The sequence below is a fragment of the Ambystoma mexicanum genome, chromosome 11, assembly GCF_040938575.1.
Source record: "Ambystoma mexicanum isolate Mex_15411 chromosome 11, UKY_AmexF1_1, whole genome shotgun sequence".
Taxonomy (NCBI): Eukaryota; Metazoa; Chordata; class Amphibia; order Caudata; family Ambystomatidae; genus Ambystoma; species Ambystoma mexicanum.
The window spans coordinates 952700600-952723669 of record NC_090934.1 but is presented as its reverse complement, the minus strand read 5'-3'; the positions used below and the strand labels follow the sequence as shown (position 1 = coordinate 952723669).

The 23070-nt window shown below is 43.7% G+C and overlaps 1 protein-coding gene across 6 annotated transcripts in view; it reads right to left on the bottom strand.

Moving 5' to 3' along the window:
• Positions 1–4744: 4744 nt before the first annotated feature.
• Positions 4745–23070, bottom strand: part of LOC138503961 (uncharacterized protein C11orf24 homolog) — a 606597-nt gene continuing 588271 nt past the window's right edge. For all 6 annotated transcript variants that reach the window (XM_069624097.1, XM_069624102.1, XM_069624099.1 and 3 more), the window contains 2 exons: positions 22098–22214; positions 4745–6672 (listed from right to left, as the gene is read on the bottom strand). In XM_069624097.1, coding sequence (XP_069480198.1) covers positions 5318–6672; positions 22098–22214 — 1472 coding nt within the window. In that variant the 3' untranslated portion in view covers positions 4745–5317. The remainder of the gene's footprint in view (positions 6673–22097; positions 22215–23070) is intronic.

Sequence of the window (23070 nt, the reverse complement as noted above, 5' to 3'; positions counted from 1 at the left end):
CTTGGTAATACCCATTCCTGGGGCCCAAATCGACACAGACTTGATATGATATGGCATTTATAACGCACCTATACACAAGTGCGTGATGTGCTATCCCTACCCTACAGAGACGATGGAGCACAACCACCAAGGCTGGAAATTTACTATATAGCCGCTCAGCTAAGCTTTGTCTCAAAATGGTTGTCTGATGAACCCACTTCTGAATCAATACTGTTGTAACATCTGGTGACACCAGCTCACCTTAATGAAATGCTATGGTTCCCGGTCAGTTGCATGAATTCCCTACCACTACTCATGGTTCTAGGCAGAACAATGTTGCAATAGTGGCAGATGTATGTACGAGCAGGGAAGACCTGGTTGTTGCAAGTCGCTGGGAGGAACGGGGCATCTCTACATGGGGCCAATTTTTGCGATACATGAAAGTGATGGGGGTGGAGAGCCGTAGATGGATTGGGTGGCCTGCAGAACCGGGTGAGACAGCGCTTCTTGCTCTAATGTACATGCTTGAGGATGGTTGGAGGGCTGTAACCAGACTGTAAAGTCACTTGTTGGGTGGGTCTAACTTTCAAAACCCACATTTGAAGATACAATGGGGATCGGATGTGGACTCTGTAATCACTGATCAGGAGCGGGAATAAGTGCTTAGTTTCGCTAAAAAAGTGTGCCCGAATACCAGATTTATACTGCTCCAAATTAATGTACTTCATTGGACAAATATGACCCCCAGCAGAGTTGCTAAATTTAATAAAAACAAGCATTCAACTTGCCCTTGGTGTAACCGAGATGATGCAGATTTAATCCGCACGTTTTGGAAATGTGCTAAAGTGCAAGGGTTTTGGTCTCGAATTGAACAGGCCTGTAGGGTGGCTGGGGTTGTTAGCTACAGCTGGGGTCCGCTGGAGTGTTTACTTGGTGTGTATCCCAGGCCGGGCAAATTCAGACATGTTACCAGATTTATGGACTTCGCTTGCATACTTGCTAAACGTTGCATCGCCATGTCTTGGAAGCTCACGGGGGACTGCAAAACAAACTGTGGTATTATGAATTTATAATTTGGTGTGACGCAGAAACAAAGGCATGGGCTGGGTCACTTCAATGCCTAGACGAGGTCCAAGTTGAAGCCTACGAGTCCTGGAAAATACTTGTTTTCACTATGTTCCACCCATCCGATTAGCCACCATGAATACTTATTCAATGACATATTATAATCAATATATATGAATGCGAGTCCCCACTTTTCCCTCCTGAGCTCTCTTCTGGTTCACTAGTTTTGACTCCTTGGTTGCCCACCCCACTTTGCCCATGACACCACCTCGATTTTAAAATACGGACCACTTCATATCACCTTGTACAAGAGCCCATTTGCTATGGCTGGAGAGTATGTTTTTTGTATTTTTTAAGTGTATTGTATACTGTATTCTTACTTTGCTGTTATGTGGTCAATGCATTATTTGTATGTTATACTCTCACTGTAACCTTGACCAACTGACGCCATGTCACTTTTTGCTCAAGACCAATAAACACATTTAAAAATAAAAAAAAGAACCCATCCTATGTTGAAGCCAAGCGTCACTTTGTGTTTCTGTGGGGAAAGAAAAATAAATGATAACGTGTCAATCTCGGAGATCAGATTTTCTTTAAGGCCATGGAAAATCAATGATTTAGATTTCATGTTCTTTGACACAGTAACCATAGTGGTCTGGGTGTTTTGGGTTGCCACCTACAAAAATCTCATGTCACTATGCACTTTTTTTCGTGTTCTCTTCTGGAAGAATCATGTGCCACTCTCTGAATTTGTGTGGCACCCCGCAAAAATCACGTTGCTCTTTGCAACTGTGTTCTCTCCTGCAAAAATCGTTTGCCACTCTATGATTGGTTGGGTGAGAACACAAAATCAGACAGAACTTTGTGATTTTGTTTTGCCAACAATCGTATGTCAGCTTACGATCGAGTTATTCCCCACAAAAGTCTTACTTAAATCTCAGATTTCGTCTTTGCCCGAGCAGAAATGGAGACATGTCCCTTACAGGGTCTGTCTTGGTGCTTCTCCTTGTGGGTGTCCGGTGCCTACCAGCTCTTGGCTTGAAATCAGTTCCTTTTCTTAAGATCTTCTTGTCCTGACCAGGACCTGGGTCACAGGCTCCGTAGGCTCTCAGCAATGGGTTTCCAAGTCTGGGTTACACTGCCCAGCCATATGCTCCTCCTCCAGCAGTAGTACCCCAACTCTCTTTCTCAACTCTTTCACTGCCTGTCTCCTTCAGCCTTATCCTATATTTAGCTAGTCTTTGGTTAATCATGGATCAACTTAATGGTTCTGCCCTCTCCACAGGCATTTGCTCAATTTTTACTATTGTCGAAGGGTGAAGCTTTACATGCATAAGTGCGTAATTGTAATGCAGCAAATGGACTAAGGGCTCAGAAACAACAGCCTTGATTATCTTGAAGTCATGCAGCATAGTTATGGTGGCTCTGCGACATGCTTCCAGCATTCACAAGTTGAATGAACAATTTGTCTCCCTCTGATCAATCAGTGTGCAAGCCTCCAGATGGTCATCTGGTCCCTCACTGCTGGTGAGCACATATCAAGTAATCTGAGGTGATTCGCGAGGCCCTCTCGCCTGCCCCACAAGTCTCTCCCAGCGTGAGCCAGTTTATGAGCGCACCACATGCTTCCCGGTCTGCTTTTAGCTGATATATACCCGTGTTGGCGTAGCCACCAACTCTGCCAGTGACTCCCATGAAACACGCACAGGGTTGGCCATGATTATTTGTAAATTCCAATGTGTGTCCCTGACACGAGATTAGGGCAGGAATAGGCTTTAAGGGATTCACCAATTACCACCTCCAGCGACCGCATTACAAAGCTAATCTGTACCAGACCAGAGAGACGGTCACTTACATAACCAAACGCAAAAACAAATTAATATAAATGCAACATAAAGCAACTCAGCTGTGGTTTCTTCTGCAGTCTAGGATTTCATGATGTCGACTGGGGGGGGGGGTGAACTCGAGGACTGAGTTAATTTACAGAAATTGCACCAATTGCAATGCTATCTGAACCTCGCAGATAAATCATTTGTTTTTTTTAAGTTCTGTTGGCAGTTTTTAGATTGATGGGGTTATTTTTCTTTTCATTTTTGCCACATAACTATAAACTCTTTGGGACTGTTGTAATTTTCAATACATGACATTTTCTTGATCAAATTAGAAGCAGATTTTAGTGTGTAGGAACGTTTTTGTCAATAAATACTGGGTGTTTGATACATTTGGGATATGCAAAATTGGAAATTCCAGGCATTATGGATTACCTCGGATTTGTATAATCCTACTGTAAGGAACGAGTGGATGTGCGGAAAACAATATCTAAAAATATAAGCTGCCTTCTAGCTGTACAGCACCACTGGGATACATCCTCCAACCTCATGCAATGTATTTTCAAACCAAACTCGCACATCTTTCGAAATATGAAATGTATTGCTGAATGGTCGAGTTTGGGCATCTTCAGAAAGCGGAGTTTTCCTTTACCTTCATCTTAAAAGATTTACACAATACACAAAGGTGTTGTAGATATTCTGTGTAACCTCTGTTAATGCTGATGGCCCCTGAGGGACAGGGGGAAACTGATGTGTAATGTAAAACGTTGCCACAAAGGCTATCAGATGACTATGATCATAATGGGTGAATAAACCATATGTGAGGAGTCCGGCAAAAGTATTCTATACCTACAGTATTATAATTATGTATGAGTCCAAGAAATTTGCTAATTTTCTTTTTTTACACAAACATTGGATAGGGATATTGCCACCTATTGGCTGTTGGTAATGCTTGCTCCCTAGAACGTCTACTTACATGGGCATGTGTTTAAGGACTATTGAGAACACGCTTTTGGAAGCTCTCGGGGGCACTGGGTGAAGGCCTCCTGTACCTCCATATTGGATTGTACTGGCCTAAACCTGCTTTACAATGGGGTATTAATCTCGATCGGATGTGCGTCAGTGGCATCGGCCCCACACCTCTCGATGAGAGGGAAACATCAGATATCGTCAGACTAGAGCGACTGACCAGGAACTGAAGAGCCACACGGTGCCAGGAAGATAGATGGAAACCGAAGACTGATTGTTTATAAAGCGTTCTATTTTGCAAGAAAGTGGGCTTGGATACCGAAACAGATGTACGACCAATGTAAGGAGAGAAGACTATGAGGGATATAAGGGAAGGAGAACTGGAGGCGGGTTAGGTTATTAGTTTGGGCGGTGAGTTGATAGAACGCGGTTTATGCAGGTTGCAACCAGTAAATGTAGTCTTCCCTGTTAATTTTGGAAACGACTCCAGAGTCCTTTTGTCTGATTTTTAGGTTCATAACAACAACACAAGACTGCAATATTATGTTCATGTTGTCTCTGTACAATAATTTTCCATATTAGGCCACTTTGGCAAACTTAGCATACCACCAGGAAAAAATGCTACCACCGAAAATATTTTAAGCCACATATATAGAGGGGTTAGGGATAGAAGTGGAGGTGGAGCAGGTGGATACACTGCAGGTGGCAAAGTAACATAAAAATCATAATGCCCATGCCCTATACCTTACAACAGGATGATGGCAGCTTAATTTTTAATCTTCTAAAACAAATATCCTTTTGCCTGTCATTTTGAGTCTCGCTTTACAAGGTGTCTCAAAGATCACTGGGAATCATATCAGACTATTCTCACGAGGAAATGATGCAAGCCTTCATAGACGCACTTGATTTAACATTTTATTATACGGATGTATACAAAAATAAAATATAGCTGTACTTGGCACATTAATGCATATTCAAGAATAAGACAGTCATCAGTAATACGATCAGCAATGGCACTTCATGTTGCTGCATTTCAACATATTCCAGATTAATAAAAAAGTAAACAATAAGACACTGGACTGAAACCACCTGCCTCCCCCTTCCCACTAAACCCACCCCACCCGGATTTCTGGGACATACACCATAACCACATCCTGAAATGGAAGCAAGGCTGGGTTAGTTACAGCGCCAGGTCAGAACTACATCGAAATGTTGTCATTGATTTAATTTCAATCAGGTTTTATCGATTTTCATTATTAAAAACCTTCATATAATAATGTAGCGTCTTGTTCATCAACTTCCATTAATTGCGAAAAACGAACAGTTCATGGCATTTTTCCTAAATTGCACTGTGTGTCATTTGGAAGCACTGTCATGTATTATCATTAAAAGGCAAATATAAAAACAAAGCGGTTCAACAGTTTCCCATTTTCTACAATAGGAAAATGTAGAAGTTCCTTAATGTAAATGTCCTTTCATAGTTCGGAATCTGTGTACATTCCATTAATTAGGTAGTCCACTTGCGTATAGTCTTTCTTTTTGTAGCTCTCATAGGCCTGGGAAGCAAATACAAAAACAACTGCTAGGAAAAATATGATTCCAAATAAAAGAACTGCTAAGAGTGAACTTGTGTCCATCAAATGTCTTGCTAAAGGCCACGTGGCAACCAAATATTTGCCATCATTTGGCTCATTTTGGCCGTTCTCTGACGAGTCCGTACTCTTGGCAGAATGTTTGGTCGAGCCAGCACTGTGCGTTACTTGCACACTGGGCAGTGTAGTTTTGGTGGTTTCTTTTTTGGTTGTCAGATACTCTTCAGGCCGAGTGGGGACTTTTGTTCTGGGTGCGGTGGTGGTGGGCAAAAGAGGCAATGTGGGTACCATAGTGGCAGTTAAGCTTGCTGTCATTCCAAAAGACTTTATTACTGAAGTGATTTCAGAGATAGTGGCGATTGCAGGGCTTGCGGTGGCGATTTCCTCCCCAGTAACATTCATCAGTAGGTGTTTACTTGTGTCTTCCGACTGAGTTTCATTTTTTGACAACTGGTTGGTCCCAACAGACACATCATTTGCCTTCACTGAATGATGATGAGCAGTATTTGTTTCAGTTGCAACTGGTGATGGTGTGGTGACGTCCAATACCTCTACGTTCCTATCTGCATCCTCGTGTGCTACTACAATAACAGTCGAGCCTACCGATTTGGGTGCCACTGTTGGCTGTGTGGTGGCTGAAAAGGCCTGTGTACTTCGTGATGGAGATGGTTGTTTGGTGGTTGAGTTGGTCTTGATGGTCACCACAATTTGTTCCAATGTCAATGAAGGCTTTTCTGTTGTAGTAAGAGTTTCACTACTTGCTAAGGTTGCCTGCAAGGTGTTTGAAGTAGGAACTATAGAAAGTTGGGAAGAGGTCACATTGCTCAGTGTAATTTCAACTGTTAGTAGGGGGGCTGTTTCTTTAATTAGCGTGGTTGCCTCTGCTGTTGGTGAGGTTTTATTAATGTTTGTTGTTGATGGCTGTGTGGTGGTCACAGATGTTTGTGTGACAACTAAGGTTGACTCTGGTGTTAAGAAGGCGCTGGTGGTTGCCAGTGAGATTGGGGACCCTGAAGCCGTTGATGAGGGCGGTCTTGGTTGACTGGAGGTTGAAGGTGCTTCTGTTACTGGTTGTAAGGTTGTTTTGCTTTCTTCTGTCGTGCTTGCTGAGGTAGTTGTTGCTGTGGTGATGGTACCACTGGTCAGAGTAGTGCTATTTTCATTTGCATCTCTTCTAATTTTGGAATATAATGCTGCTTCAGACCCTCTTTTCTTTCGTTTTGTAAAATGTTTGAAACCTGTATTAAAAGTAAACAAGATTTTAAAATCAATGAGAAGACTGAGACCGAGTCAAAACGCTCGTTTATGCTGAACTTGTCTGATTTCAGACATAACAGAAATGGACACGAATTATTATTGTTCTTTCACCCACGAATTTTTAACTTTCAAAAACAGCATTGGTATCAGGAGGGGTGTTCATGCTTTTACTTCATGATTTAATCATTTAAGTTCGAAATTCTGTGCACTGTTAAGAGGAACTTTTGGGGACATAATTCTTGTTTTTAAACACACATTGTTCATTACAAAACCAATACGGTGTATATTGTAAAGCAAACATCAGATAATGATATATATATATATATCATATTGTTAATTGCAGGCATCATAGAATGAAAAGTGTGAATTGTACAAGGAAATAATGACATGTTAAGGTTAAATAGTGAGAACATATTATTGATTATAGTATACATTATATAATTAACAATAGTATACCGTTAAGTGAGAACATTATTTTATATTATGAGATGTTTTGCTCACCACTGAAAATGATATCACAGGTTGCAAATGACATACTGTATGCTGAAAACTATTTTCTAAATATAGGAATCCTTTTGTGGCATTGTACCATTTGTATGTATCTGGTACTGAAATGCGTGTTGCGACAACTAAACACAAAATAACTTTATTGGCTGAATTTAATGCGTGATAAAAGGAAACTGCTTTTGAGACAAAGCACATTTTAATTTACGGTAAAGCATCACATGACCCTATCCCTTCTGTGACCCTTGGACTCCTCACGCCACTTCCTGGAGGTCATGGTTACTTTTCAGCCTGTATTTTTCCAGAGCAGCAAACGCACAGCCAAGTGTTAAAGTGCATTCACACCCTGGAAAGGGCACTCAGCCAATCAGGTGGCTGGAAGAGCACAGTGTACCACCCGTTCTTTCCAGCCACCCAAGGCACTGCCCCGGCTGGCGCCATCTTGATTGTGGGGCGGCAACAGGGAGCCTTTGCCTGCTGCCTCGCCACCTCCCGTCCTGCCCTACCAAACCAAACCAAAACATACCCTTTAAAACCCCCACCCTCCCTTCTGACTTATCTGCTGGACCAGAGCTTTGTGCTCAAGTCCCAGCACCCCTACCGACTGCAGCCGCCGCCATAGAATTATGGCGGCGGCCTTCTTTTCTTTCCTTTTTCTCTGGAGATTGTCATTGTGTAATATGCGTAGCCAAGCTCCCGAAAAATAATATATAAACAATTTGAATCCCGGATGAACCCCGGGGTGCGAATGGCCATCACCCCCTTGTTGGGGGCAGACATGGGCAGTAATGTGCAGCCCTCGTTTCACTCGGGACTGCCTAGGCTCGGGCTGGCAGGCCATTACCAGCCATGTCCGATGCGGGGCTGATTGCCTACATGTTCTAGGTAACTGACTGAAAAGTGAAACATTTATTATTTCTGTTTTTCAAACAACGTTTGGAAAAAAACAAAAGAGCTTTTTTGCATTTTAAGCATGCAGTTTTTGCTCCTAAAAAAAACCATGATATTTCTTTCCTTTTTCGTGAGTTGGTCCCTTTTGTTTAGGCATATCTAAAACTGCTGTGGTGAGGATTCACTGCAGTATAAAAACATGGTAACATAACATATGCTCGATACCTCAATTTTCTGACTAAAAATGTCAAATTGATCCAAGACATTTCAATTGCTGTTAAAAAAAACGGTCTTACTAATGCCCTCCTCTGGGATCTGTAACCTTCGGCTTGCCAGATGTTTTGGTCTACAACTTTAGTCCGACCTGGCATAGTCCATGGTGAGGGATGAATAGGTGTTGTAATACAAAACATTGCAGCCTTCCTGCCCCCTCATGCTCATGATTGGAGCTCTGATCTAGATGAACAAGTTACTTACCAACTGTAACGTTCTTTCGACTGGATGTTCCTCCCACGTATTCCTGATCTTTGATAAATCCACTTCCAGCTTGCTGGCCTCGTATATTTTCTTCCCAGTAAAGGGTGCTGCGCGTCAACATCCCTCGAGTCGGTGTCCCTCGAAAGCCTCAGTATCGGCGCCGACACCATCATGGTTATATATTGTCTCGCGCAGCGTCCGTTGTTCAGTTTCGTTTTGAGGTGCTGTGTTTGTCTAGTATGAGATGGTTAGTACCCTGAAGGAGCGTAGGCTGCAACTACAAGGAAGTTTTACTGCGGGTAGGATGGGAGGGGCGATAAGGAATACGTGGGAGGAACAGCCAGTCGAAAGAACATTACAGTTGGTAAGTAACTTGTTCTTTGAATGGATTGGGTCCTCCCACGTATTCCTTATCTTTGATACACTCCCAAAGCAGTAATGTGTACAGGAGGTGGCAGTAAAATTTTGTGACTAAGAATGCACAGAGTGCAACACATCTTTCCCAAATTTAGTGTGCTGGCTAGTGGAGGAATCTAGACTGTAGAATTTGGTGAAAGTATGTGTGGACGACCATGTGGCAGCCGCACAGATGTCTTTAATTGGAACTCCTCTTTGGAGAGCTGACGAGGCTGCGATATCCCTGGTTGAATGAGCCCTGAGGTGTTGAGGAGGATCTTTTCCTGCCAATTTATAGCACTCTATAATAGTTAGTATTGTCCATCTTGAGATGGTCTGTTTAGTGATAGGTTAACCTAGTTTATGTCGTGCATACCCCAAAAACAACTGATCTGCTTGCCTAATCCCTGCAAGTCTGTTAATGTAAAAACTCAAGGCACGCCTTGGGTCCAGTCTGTGCAATCTCTCTTCCTCTTTCCCTGGGTGAGGAGGAGGGTAAAATGAAGGCAAGGTTATATTTTGTGTGATATGAAATTCGGAGGCAACCTTTGGGAGGAAATTCGGCTTCACTTGAAGAACTACTTTATCTTTGTGAAAGATGGTATGTGGAGGTTTGCAAGATAAAGCTTGTAGTTCGCTCACTCTTCTGGCAGAAGTTAAAGCCACTAGAAGACTGTTTTTAGAGTGAGAAACCTTAATGGACAGGAATTAAGAGGTTCAAATGGTGTGCCCATTAGAAATGCTAAGACGAGATTTAAATCCCACAGGGGAACCTGAAAAGGAGTTGGGGGAAAGACATTAGTCAACCCTTTCAGAAACGGAATGACTAGAGGCAAATTGAAATATGAGGGTTCTTCAGCCGTGCATTTAAAGATTGATAACGCTGCGAGGTAACCCTTGATTGTGCCAACTTGAAGTCCTGAATTTGCCAAATATAGCAGGAAAGAGAACACCATTGGTGTACTATATGAAAAAGGGTTAATATCCTTATCTCTACACCAGCTGCAGAATTTGTTCCAATGGCAGCAGTATAAAGATTTATTTGCTGGTCTTCTGGCCGAAAGCAACACCTCTATTAAGTCATCCGGGAGGTCCCAATCTTTGTATGTCAACCTTTCAGAAACCAAGCGTGAAAGTTGAGAGTCCTGATATCCAGATGGAGAACGTGACCTTCCTCTTGCGAGAGAAGATCCTCTCTTTGTGGAAGACGAATCGGGGGACAGATGGACATGTCTAGAAGATCCGGGTACCATGTTCTCCTGGCCCAATCCGGGGCAATTAGAATCATGGGTTTCCGGAATCTCCTGAGCCTCCTTATTATGTGAGGAATGACGGGGACTGGAGGAAATGCGTACAGAAGTGGAAACTCCCAGTCCACCACAAACGCATCTCCTAGAGCTCCTACCGGGGGAAATTCCCTTCAGCAGTATCGTTCGCATTTCCTGTTGACACTTGTTGCGAACAGATCTACCTGAGGGGTTCTCCAAAGGGTGATCTCTTGAAGGACTTCCTGAGCTAGTTCCCACTCGTGGGACACTGGTCTGCCTGCTCAGAGCATCTGCCGCTGTGTGCTTCTCTCCGGCTAGGTGAGCAGCCGATAGAGAGATTCCTTCTTGAATTGCCCAGAACCAGAGCTGCATTGCCTCTCTGCACATTGGCAGTGATCCTATGCCTCCTCTTTTGTTGAGGTAGTGCTTGGCTATTGTGTTGTCCGTCATTATCAGAAATTATTTTCTCTGTACGGATGGCAGAAAAGCTTTCAGTGCTAGTCCGATTGCTCTCAGCGCTAATAGGTTGATATGTAGTCTGGACTCCGATGGAGACCAATGACCGCTGATGGTTAAGTCGTTGGTATGGGCTCCACACCCCGTGAGTGAGGCGTCCGTGACTACTGTCGTCTCCGGCCATGGTTGCCAAAACAGTTCTCCTTTTAAGCTGTTCTCCCGACAGGCCCACCACTGAAGGTCTCGTGCTACTCTGTTCAGGATTTGTCGGAGATCTGACATCCTTCCTGAGAATTGAGACCACTGGGTCCTTAGCACCCACTGGAGAGATCTCATTCTTAGGCGAGCTTCTGGCACTAGAAAAATTCAGGATGCCATGAGGAACCTCAAGAAAATCGAAGGCTGGTAGACGCTGGGCATTTTAAAATGTGGTCACCATCTGTAGAATATCTCGAGTCCTCAGCTCTGGTGGTGAGGCTTTTCCCAGGGATGTGTCCAGGACTGCTCCAATGAACTGGAGTCCATGTGATGGTATCATCTGTGACTTCTGTAAATTGAGGGAGAAACCCAGCTTGTGGAGGAAGTGGCAAACATAATCTAGATGGATCTGAGCTTTCTCCGGGGACACTGCTCTGATCAACCAGTCATCCAGGTAGGGGTAGACATGAATCCCTCCCCTCCTTAGACTTGCTGCCACGGCCGCCATTAACTTGGTGAAGACCCTCGGGCGGAGGTCAGCCCAAATGGCAGAACCCAAAATTGATAGTGAGAGCTGCCAATGGCGAACCTCAGGTACTTTCATGTGCATATACATCTCAAGCACAGAAAGTAAGCATTCAGAAGGTCCAGAGATACCAACCAATCCTGAAGCTGGAGGGAGTGAAGGATCGGAGAAAGGGTTACCATCTTGAAATTGTCCTTCCTGAGGAATTTGTTCAATTCTCTTAAGTCCAAGATGGGTCTCAATCGTTTGTCTTTTTCTGGTATTAGGAAGTAAGGGGAGTACCAACCCTTGTTCCTCTCCGCTACAGGTACCGGTTCTATGGCACTTTTCTCTAGCAGGTCTAAAATCTCATGCATAAGGAACCGATTTGGAAACTTCAAAGAGTTGCTCCCCAGTGGATGACTCCGAGGAGTGTGTAGGAAAGGCAGGCAGTAACCCTGGGCAATTGTTTCCAATGCCCAAGCATCTGACGCAATAGCCTGAAATTTTGTCAGATGTTGAGTTAACCTGCCTCCTACTGGTGTTTTGTGAGGAGAGACCTCAGAGGGGTTTTGAAGCATCCGACGTAGACGCTGAGGGTAAGGCAGCACCTGCTGATGCGGACTTGGTACCTTTGAGCCGTCCACCATGGGTAAATCGTCTCTGGCTCCTTTCAGCTGGCTGCCCTCTGCCTTTTTCCGAATGCGGAGTAAAAACAAAAGGACTTTCCCCTCCGGGACGTACCTGAGGGGAGATTTGGAGTTTGACGAATTGCTGCCCCAAGGGATTTGGCTGCCACTTTGGAGGTTTGCAAATTCTCCAAACTGTCATCAGCTTTCTTGCCAAATAGAGAGGTGCCGTCAAAGGGCATATTTAGAAGTTTGGCTTTTACATCAGGAGCAAAACCAGACTTCCGTAACCACGCAAATCTGCGGATTGTGGTACTGGCCGCCATGGCTCTGCTGATGCTGTCAGCAGAGTCGAGACCTGTTTGGAGGAACTCACATCGCATCCTTCCCATCCTTGATGATATTCAAGAATGCGTCTTGTTCCTCCCCTTCTGGGAGATGGCCAGTCGCTGATGAAGTGCACTCCCCTGCATGCCGAGAAGAACTTTTTGGCCATGGCGTCAAATTTCTTGTCCCTATCTTGTGGTATTGTGGGGTACGCCGATTTACTGCTTGATGAAGTCGCAGCCTGTACTACCAAGCTCTCTAGGGTCGGATGCTTAGTTAAGTACAGAGGATAGGAGGCCGACGTTCTGTACTTCGCTGAGAGCTTTTTGTTTACTGCAGGGATAACCTCCGGTGTTTCTTAATTTGCAGTTATCTTTCTCTGTAATGCTGCATGAAAAGGAACTATAGGGTCTCCTTGAGGTCCTTTATCTAAGATGTCTGTTAAGTCATCTTGTTGGAAAGAGGGTGCAGGAGCTGACCAAACCATAAATTCCATAATTCTCGCCATAAGAGCTCTAAGACATGTCTGCATGCACCCCAGGTTCCGGTCTACTGAAGTCAGCTTCTGGAGATTATCTATTCCACTGACATCCTGCAAAGACTCCTGAAGATCTTTTAATCTGACTTCCTCTGATATTAGCTCCTCTGGAATAGGGACTCTTGTAGTTTGTAATCCAAACGGCCTTTCATTATCAGAGTCTTCCCCTTCCTCATAAATAGAGGACAAAGCTCTGAACTAGTAGATCATGGGTAAGGGGTAAAACCCATTTCAAGTGATGAGGGAGCCAAATTGGTCGACACTGCTTGAGATATGGTTGTAGTTGTCGATGTAGACGTCATAGGTCTCGACAAACTTACAAACGGCGTCGATATATACTCCAGTATGGCTTCGCTGTCGTCGGGAGAATCTGAATTCTACTCAATGTCGTCGATATGGCCGAAGCCCCTTTCAATGCCTTCGAAGGATCCTTCAACGCCACGAGTGCCGGTGGTGCAGTCGGGGCATGAGGCTTCGATGGTTTCTCCTTCATTGGGGTCGACGACGGCGATGACCTCTTGTTCGAAGGGCCCTTGTCTCTACTCGGGGGTTCATAACGTTTGAGGGTTTTTATTTGCTGAGGTAGACGACTCACAGAGTTTCCCTTTTTTGGGTCTTTCGCCCGGGGTATCACCTCCAGGCATCTCTGAGGGGGACCTTTAGCATTTTTTTGCAAAATTCCTCCCACTTAGCTGGAGAGCTGTGTTTAGTGGGGCAGGTGACCCTTTCTGGTGAGTTGGAAGATGAAGAGGAAGGTGATCTATGACGCCTCTTCTTAGTATGTCTCGATCTGGATGAGTGGTCATAACCATTACGAGCTCTCAAGCGGGAATGTTTTCTCCGATGGCGAGGAGACTAATGTCTAGATCAAGGACAATTTCGAAGCGGTAGAGGATTTAACGGTTTTACCTTTTTCCAGCTTCCCTCTACGATCCCTCAAGGCTTTCGCCGGCATGGACATACATAACTCACATTCCAAACACTGGTGCTCTGAGCATAGGCACCACAGGCAGATTCTGTGAGGATCGGCTAACGACATATTTTTTCCACAATCCCGGCATTTATTGAAACCGGATCGCAGCGTCGATGAAGCGGACAAAGATGCCATCGATGATTCAAAGAATTTTTAAAATCGAAGTTTAGCAAAGATTCACTGAGAAACCAAGCGTTGCATCTCCGAGGCTTTCGAAGCGCAGAAAAATGGAACTGAACAACGGACGCTGCGCGAGACTATATATACCTATGATGACATCGACGCTGATACGGTGGCCTTTGAGTGACACCGACTCGAGGGACGTTGACCCGCAGCACCCTCTACTGGGAAATAAAATTCCGAGGCCAGCAAGCTGGAAGTGGATTTATCGTAGATAAGGAATACGTGGGAGGAAACAATCTATTTGAAAGAGCCGTACATCTATGCTACAGACAGATTAACAAGCATAGTAAAACGCCCCTCAACTCTAACACATAGCAAGGCATTGTTTAAGGCCACATCTGAATTGGACGTCTGATGGCCTATCAAGATTACATTTGGCTAGTCAGAATAGTTTTTTCTACAATTGTCGCTACTTTTGTTCAGGTGGCAATTGACCTGTGGCTTTTCACTGAGTAGGTGACTTTCTTTTTCTGTGTAATTGACTCTTTTGGTCTCTTTCCTTCCCATTCAGGTTGGAAAGTATCATATCAGGGCACGCATTTTGGCGGCAGTCAGACCCAGGGACTCCTAGTCAGTTTTTGTGTGTTTGAACTGGCTGACACTGCATCTTTGGACGGTTTGATCCCAATACACACGAGCCACGGTAAATCCTGTTGCTGGGAAAATGGTGTGGTGGTAGGCTGTCAATGATTGGACAAGCAATTTCTATTTGAATGCTACAGGTCCCTTTCACTGGTGGGCTGCTGACCCCCCACAGCCCGAATTCTGTATAAAGAAAGGACCTGCAGCCTTTCAAGACTGTCATCCACAAGATCCAAGCAACCGAAGGACCTCCTAAAACCCGCTGGAGGACTGCTGCATCAAACAGTATTGGTAAAGCCAACCATCCCATAACACACGTTTGCCTTCAAGTTGACATGGAAACTCTAAACCGGGTACCTTCCCTTCCTACTTTGGACTGGTGGGATAAACCAGCAAGCAGTCTAAAGCCATGCTATGCATATATTGTATCGCCACAGTCTGATTTTTCTGCTGGGCCTGCATTTGGACTGCACTTGCCTGCGTGTGGACTGCACTGTTGAATGGGCACATTACTGCTTCAAAAAGGGAAACTTTGATAGTATTCTCACTGCCTGGCCACCGGCATAGCGGGGGCCCCCTGCCGCCTCCACAGTGCGGGGGGACCGCTACCACATGTTCTGGGAGGGGTCTCTGTCGGACTTCAAAAATAAATAGTTTGTTTTTGAAGTCACTCTGCCTTCATAAAGAAACCGTAATGGAAATAATGTCTCTATGAAGGCAGAGTCACTTAAAAAATAAACTATTTATTCTTGAAGTCATAGGGCTACCCTCACCCCATGACAGAGGCCTCCAGATCCTCTGCAAATGACGGGAATACGCGTTCCTGGATGCTGCAGGGAGCTGAAGGCCTTGTTTCCTGGACCAACGGATTCAAAAAAGGTAAGAAAATGTATTTGGTTTAAATGTGTGTGCGTGTATATGTATATAATGTAATGTGTGTGAACGCATGATGTATGGGTGGTTGCCTGAGTGTGAGTGTATGGTGAAAGGGTGCAAATGTAAATATACACGTGGCTGTGTGAGTGTATGGTGAATGGTGTGTGTGTATTTAATGTCTGGATTACTTATTGGTAATCTTCATTACTCCTAGCACTACTCTTCTTTGTCCCAGTATTTGTGTATGAGGCACTGTGCCCCAAACACAAGTACTGGTATGAAGTAGGGGACATGGAGGTAATGCCTGGCTCATTTTTTTTTTATTATTTCATTTAGTTTATACAAACCTTTTTAAAAAGAATTCCCATTCCCCCCATACAAAGTGTCCAGGAAGCAGAGTAGAAACAAATTACCACAACGTCACATAGCACGTTGACCTGTGCGTTAATGTATGGTAGCCGCCTCATGTCTGACTTGTAATTTCAGCTTTCTCAGTCAGTATTTGATTTGAAGGTTTTGTTTCTTCATTATCCCATATTAGCATCTCTGCTTCCTTGGCACACATACATCTTACTCAGGACGATTTCCATCCTATTTGTTTCAGACTTTTGGCATAAATTCCAGGTTTTGTAGGAGGTTTGTCAACCCATATATATCGTTCCCACAGGGGTTGTAAAATTTTCACCATAGCTCTTCTCCGCATAGGGTGGAATAATGCCTCACTATGTTTCCTAAATGCAGGGATCTCATATCTTTCAGATTTCCACAGTACAATATTAGATGTTTTAGGGTCTCCTGCCGTTTATTGCAGAAGCGGCAATTTAGCTTCGCTGTCACGTTCCGAGCTCTTATATCTTGACTTACTCTTGTATTAAATAGGTTCAAGCGAAATTTCATGCAAGTTGCTCGATGTCTTGTGTTAGGTGACCTCATCAGATATTGCAGCGCTATCTTCCGATCTTTTGCTTCAATAGCCGCATCTTCCAGGAGCTTGTGACGATTACGACCATCGACTGTCGCACACCAGTCCTGTTCCCATAGCTTATTCTTGACATAATCTGGGTTCTTTTTCAGTGTGTCTTGATCAACACCCAACTCCGTTAAATGGTTACAACAACCGGGTGCCCATTTACACAGTAGGGTTTCTGGATTTCCCTTCAGAGCGTCTCGTAGAATCTTAAACTGAGGAGTGCAATCATCTATTATTATTTTCCTGTAAATGGATAACTTGTTCCATAGCACACAGGCCTGCATGGATATCAAATTAAGTTCATATCGCACACACACACTCGAGATTCCTTTTTGTAGATACAGAACTCGCCTCCAGTATTCATTTTCTAATTCTGGACACAGGGTCGCAGACACTTCTAAAGCACTTTCAGCACCATAAATCAGTGTTGGCAGTACTTTTTGATTGTAGTGAGCCAACACTGGTAATAGGGAGAATTTCCCAAACTTTTTATTTATGAGGACTCCTTGACATGCTAATTGTTTGCATTTTTGTTTGGCATTTTCTGCCCAAGGTGCATCATTAATATTACTGTTGATCCACATTCCTAGATACTTTGCTTTTTTCACACATCTCAGATTGTCAGAACACAAAACATGCTCCGAAATGGAGATTGTGCAATGTTTATTAGTTCTGCTGAGGTCTTGCAAAATTATTATTTCAGACTTTGTGGGATTGATTTTTAGTTTGTTTTTTTCCACATATCCTTCTAGGGCTACCAACTTTCTTTTTAGACCATTTGGCGTTAAATCCAGTAATGCGATATCATCTGCATACAGCATCCAATTTACAATCATCCCATTAATTTTTGGTGGGAAGGAAGTTACAGCTTCTAGACTTTCTCCAATATCAGACAGAAATAGACCAAACAGCGTGGCTGCTAACGGGCAGCCTTGTTTCACTCCTTGGTTTGTTCTTATCGACTTACTCAAGGTTCCACCAGAATCTAATCTGACCTTAATTTCTGTGTTCGTATGGAGTTCTTTTATGGGCTGGAGTAGATTTTCTGGACATTTCCAGTTCTTCATCTTCTTCCAGAGCATCTCTCGGTCAATTGTATGAAAAGCGCTGGACAGATCAACAAACGCTACATAGATCTTTCTATTTTGGCGAATTGCTTCCAACTTTATGAAGTTCAGAATTGTCAAACTCAACCCACATCCAACTCCTTTAACGAATCCTGTTTGACGAGGGTGATACCTTTTTGAGTCTTGGATCCATTTTAGTAGTTGGGTTTGGAGCTGAGAGGCAAATATTTTCCCAACCACATCAAGCAGTGCTATGGGCCGATAATTATTTGGGTCAGTTCGATTACACTTTTTAAAGATCGGCACTACAGTAGCACCCCGCCATGATGTGGGTATCTTTCGCTTCAGTAAAATTGATGTAAACAATGAATAGCAAAATTCAGCCCATAGATCTGGATGTTGTTTTAATAGATGATTTGTTAGTCCATCAGGCCCTAGAGCTCTTGAAGTACTTAATTTTGTAATGTTACTGTATATATCTTCTTTCTTTATTTCGATTGACCATTCATGCTCCATAGGTAGTGATGTGTCCAGCTTAATGGAATTGTTATAAAAAATTCCTGCATAATGCCTTAGCCATACTTCTTCTGGTATCATAGATTTTATAATGGCACCTTGGGGAGTTGAGATATTATTTAAATAAGCCCAAAAGTCACTTGTGTTTTGTTGGCAAGCGTTTTCATCATATTTTCTGCATCTCGTTGTAACATTATATGCTTATGGCTAATTAGCCAATTTTTGTAGGTTTGTTTCAATTGTTTAACCTTACTTTTGCTGATCAAATCCAGTTTGTTCTTAAACAATCTTAGAGCTTAACTCAAAGAAAAAAAAGTTGAATAAAGCTCGGCATCCCAAGCATGTGACTGTATAAAGTCCGGTCTAGCTTTGGTAGTGTTCTTCTCTCGATAGGTCTCCAAAAGAGTCGTGTATTCAATTTTATCTATTGTTGATTTCCCATCCAATGATTTAACCAGTGAATTGACTTTGTTTGCATTTAGTCGCAATCGATTGCGGCCTGGTCCCACCTCAAGAACACTTTTTGCAATGTCTTTTGAGCCTTCAGTTTGTTGTGACTTTATATACATCTTTACTACACAGTGGTCGTTAGGTGTTGCGTTAACGGACATCACTTATTTAAACCTATTAAAAATTTAGTTTGACACTGGCGCAAACTGTGTTATGGCATCAGCTGATTTTATACCAGACTGAACTTTGAAAAGGGAAGGAATGTTTTTGTAGTTTAGTGTTTGCATGGTCAGTGACGAACGCTAAGAGCGCGCGTGTGTGTGTGCGCGCGCGTGTGTGCGTGTGTGTGTAAAGTTTCATGGAGCCTGTTGATTCAGAGATGACCGCTGGCCATTCTCCTTGAGCAATAAACCGTGGTGTGCCACGGATCGAAGTTACTCTGAGGTGCGTATCTTTTGTCCCCCCCAGTCACTCGCCACAGAGCGTCCTTGTGTGCTGCATATACTGATTTTCATGCTTGTTAATTTAACTATAAGCCTTTATTCTGTATCTCACAGTGTATATTATACCTGTGCATGTGTTAAATACTAATGTGGAAGGCAACCCATCTTGGTTGAAACAAATGTTCGGTATATATGTTTTATGGTGATTTTACCTAACTATTCGTGTGTTGAACTGGATCCAACCCTGTACTAATAAATAGTATATTTGTGTACTTACCACCATAGACCTTTGTTGCTTAACAGGCTCTGCTATAGTTAACTGTACTTTACACCAGTAGCATCTCCTCCTAAGTCTACTATGCAAGACTTCTCAGTTGCTCAAATACTTGAGCGCAATCTTGCTGCGTTTTGAAGATGGCGTCTCAGAACCACTTGCAAGAGTAGGTTCTGAAAAACCCTCTTTACACGTATACGCCTGTCTTCAGAGCAGAGTATGTGTGCTGTTTCCTGCACAACAGAAGGCCTGGTCCATTAAAGCTCTTCTACCTAAAATGCAAATATGCCACGATCTGCATTAACGCTCATCCAACACAACGCATAGTATTTTATAAACCTTTTACACATGATGATGTCGATGTCCTACTTGATTTAGAACAGGAGAAAAAACAATAATTCTCTTAATGCACACTAGTTTAGGAGCAGGTGGAACGCTTGCCCCTCTCAGCTTCCAAAACCTACAAATATAAGATTAAAGTTTCTCTGCATTTCATATATTATATTTGTGGCGAGGCCAGATATTTAGGTTAAACATTTGCAGGAACAAAAGGGGTTCGGAAATGCCATTGGTCTAAATAGACATAACCTACCATTAGAAATGCTAGGATGACCATCCATCTGGGCTGGGGCTCAGCACAGAGCTTCAAGGAGCAGCTAAACATTCAACCCTGGAGTGCTCGCTTGCTTCCATTGGTTTACATCAGTTATATACAACTGACAGTGGCTTGCTGGTACTACACACAAAAATAATTGCACTGCCTTTATATTACTAACATCAACTATGTTCTTTGAAATATGTACAATAACTCAATTTGTTTAATGAATGCTTTTGGTTTTAATGAATATCTTCGCTAGTTAATATCAAACTGTTCATTTTATTCTGTAATAAGTTCCTCTTAAAGTCTGTAACTTGCTAACACATGTTTTATCATTATAACCTTAAACAATAAAAATTATTAAAATCAAAAAATAATTGCACTGCCACTTGAGGATCGACCACTGTAACGGGCGCATGGCTGCAAAGCAGGGGCTGCATGGTGCAGGATGGGGCGGTCCTCGAGTTAGTTAGTCTATGCAGTCACTGACCACATGCACCATGCGAACATAGGTACTGCTCTACCCCAGAGACACACCCTGGTCATCTAGAGGCGGCAGCGTCACTCTCTCCATCCCTACCTTCCCCCCAAAAAAGGCAGACATAGTGGGACAGAGTCTCAAAACGTGTGTTGGCACCAGCGAGGCCACTTGTACCAAAGAAAAAGAGAAACCCAATTTACAAACGGCACCTGAATGGGTGCATCCCAGGTGCCTCCCTCCCTCCCTTTGCGTATTTGTGCAAATAAGGGGCAATGCAGGCCATATAAAAGTGCATCCTGAATTCAGAAACGGAATGCACTTTGAAATGCCCAGAATTAAGTGTCCTCCCCATGCACCTTTTGGAAAAGGCGCACATCATGACAGTCATTTCTGACCATGTCACGATTTGCTTTTTTTAAAAACTTTTTTAAAATTCTTTTTTTTAATTATTTTTTTTTAAGTACGGCATCCACGTGTCACACTTGTATTTCCATTCCCAAAACGGATGGAAATGCTTTTGTAAGCCTTTCGCTGAGACCAGCCCTAGACCGGTCTGTTGTAGTGCATGACGTTGCTGGGAGCCCATCATACATTAATGTCAACAGGGCCAGACAGTGCACCTTTGTGCTATTCTCCAGCCCCTCAAGAAACGTTCAGGTCACCTTTTTGAATATGGCGACCTGAGCATTTCGGCAATGCGTGCAAATGAAAGGAGCGTATTCTCTGCATTTCTTTCATTTGAGCTCATATTTGAGAATCTGCCCATTGTCTTGCCTATGCTTGCTGATTTACGCTACTCAAACCTAGCCTGAAAGCAAGCAGTCCCTAGCCTTCTTTCACCTGATCAAGAGCCGCCCAACACTTTTGGTTGTTCATATTTCGTTTCTGAAATATGCCTCTTGCATGTTTTGTGTCAAGGTGAACGTGGAGCAACCAATCACATGCAAAGACTGTCTGACAGGCGACTGTCTAATGTCCAGCCCTGCTGTCCTTGGAGTGCATCAAATTTGCCAGATTAAAATTACTGGGAAACCACTTCCCAGTCCTGGTGCTCCCTTATACAGTCTGTTGGACCATAATGTATAAGAATGGACATCTGAGCGGGTGGCGCTAAAGCACATACCATAGAGCAGGGGTCTGCAATCTTTGGCTCTCCAGATGCTTTGGACTACAACTCCCATCATTCCTAAAAGCATAGTCAATAGCCAGGTATCATGGGACCGTAATGTATTAGAATGGACTACTGCGTGGGTGGCGCTACAGTCAAGGATGTTTCTAGGTCTGGAAAAGATCCAGGGATATGCTAATTTTGGGACTGTTGGGACTGGAGGCTAGCAAGCCTTTTTGGTTGTAACCCCTGAGCTTCTCTCCCGGGCTACAACCAAAACACCGGGGGCTATAGCCCCCCCCCTCCCAGCCACACCTCTGGCTACAGCACATACCATAGAGCAGCGGTCTGAAATCTTTGGCCCTCCAGATGCTTTGGACTACAACTCCCATCATTCCCAACAGCATAGTCAATAGCCATGTATCATGGGAATTGCATACCCCTGCCATAGGGAGTGACCAAGTACACCCATTCATCACACAACCACCTGAATGAATAAAACTGATCATTTAACACCACATGAGTGGGGGTAGCACTGGGGAGGCCGAGCCGCTCTGTTCTCTCCGCGGATAACGTTAGTTTGGAATTCTAGCTACTACCTGGCTCAGTCCTTGTTCCAGACGCTGGCACAGAAGCGAAGGGTGGGAGTCGGGCATGTTATCTAGCGAGCACACTTTTCAACAGAGTCTGAATTACCTGCCAATAGTTCAGAAATGCCGCTGCCTTTCAAGTTGAGGCAGAGATGGAGGCTGCGGCAGTGTAAAAGAAGGCAGCGCTTTCGGTATACCGTGGACCAGTTGCAAGACGGGCCACCTGAAAGACACAAAAAACGAGCCTAAGTACACGATATATGGAACCGAATTTTAATACAGATGCAGTTGTGCGCCATAAAAAAAAAAAACTAACAGTTACTGTTAAACTTATATGTGGCTTCTTATCGGTTCCACAGAGAGCTCAAAGCACTATACAAACAAGACGCACATTTCATTAGCCAATTACAACTGCCATATCCGGTCTCAAAGCAGCGCAGAAACATTTTATAACCCAAAAGCAACGGCCACCCTTCCTCATCTTCCCTGCAGGGATGAGAGCTCGTGCTGACATTAAAAATAATACATTCCAGTGTAAACACCTTAACAGTCAGTTGCCCCTCCACACACGGTTCTCCTACTTAGAAAAGTCATTACTGGCCGACACCACGCTACTGAATGACCTGCCGCTTCCGCCCCTCGTGTCTGGCACTCTCAGATCACGAGTCAGCCCTGCATACTGACCTTGAGACTGGATCCTTTGATACCAATGCGCTGGCATATACCACAAGCACACTCCAATGCTGGGACAGGGCAGTCACGGAATATGGGTTCACGTCACTTTCCCAGTTTACCGTAGTTCTACATAAACCCACCTCAAACCCCCCAATGTATGGTCATTAAGGCGTGCTTGAGACTTTGGGAGATTTAAACCTGCTTTTCAATGTACAGAAACTTTAAAGACCCGCTCAAATCAGGCACTCGCTCTCCCATTGACCGAATGTGTAGCAGGGACAATGTGCAGCCCTTTCTTCTGGGAGACGACCAAGGTGAATTGTTTCTTTATTTCATTCTACATTTGATATCAAATTGAGGTAGGTGTCGCGCCCCAATGTGTCAAAGTGGGACTGGGAACTGAC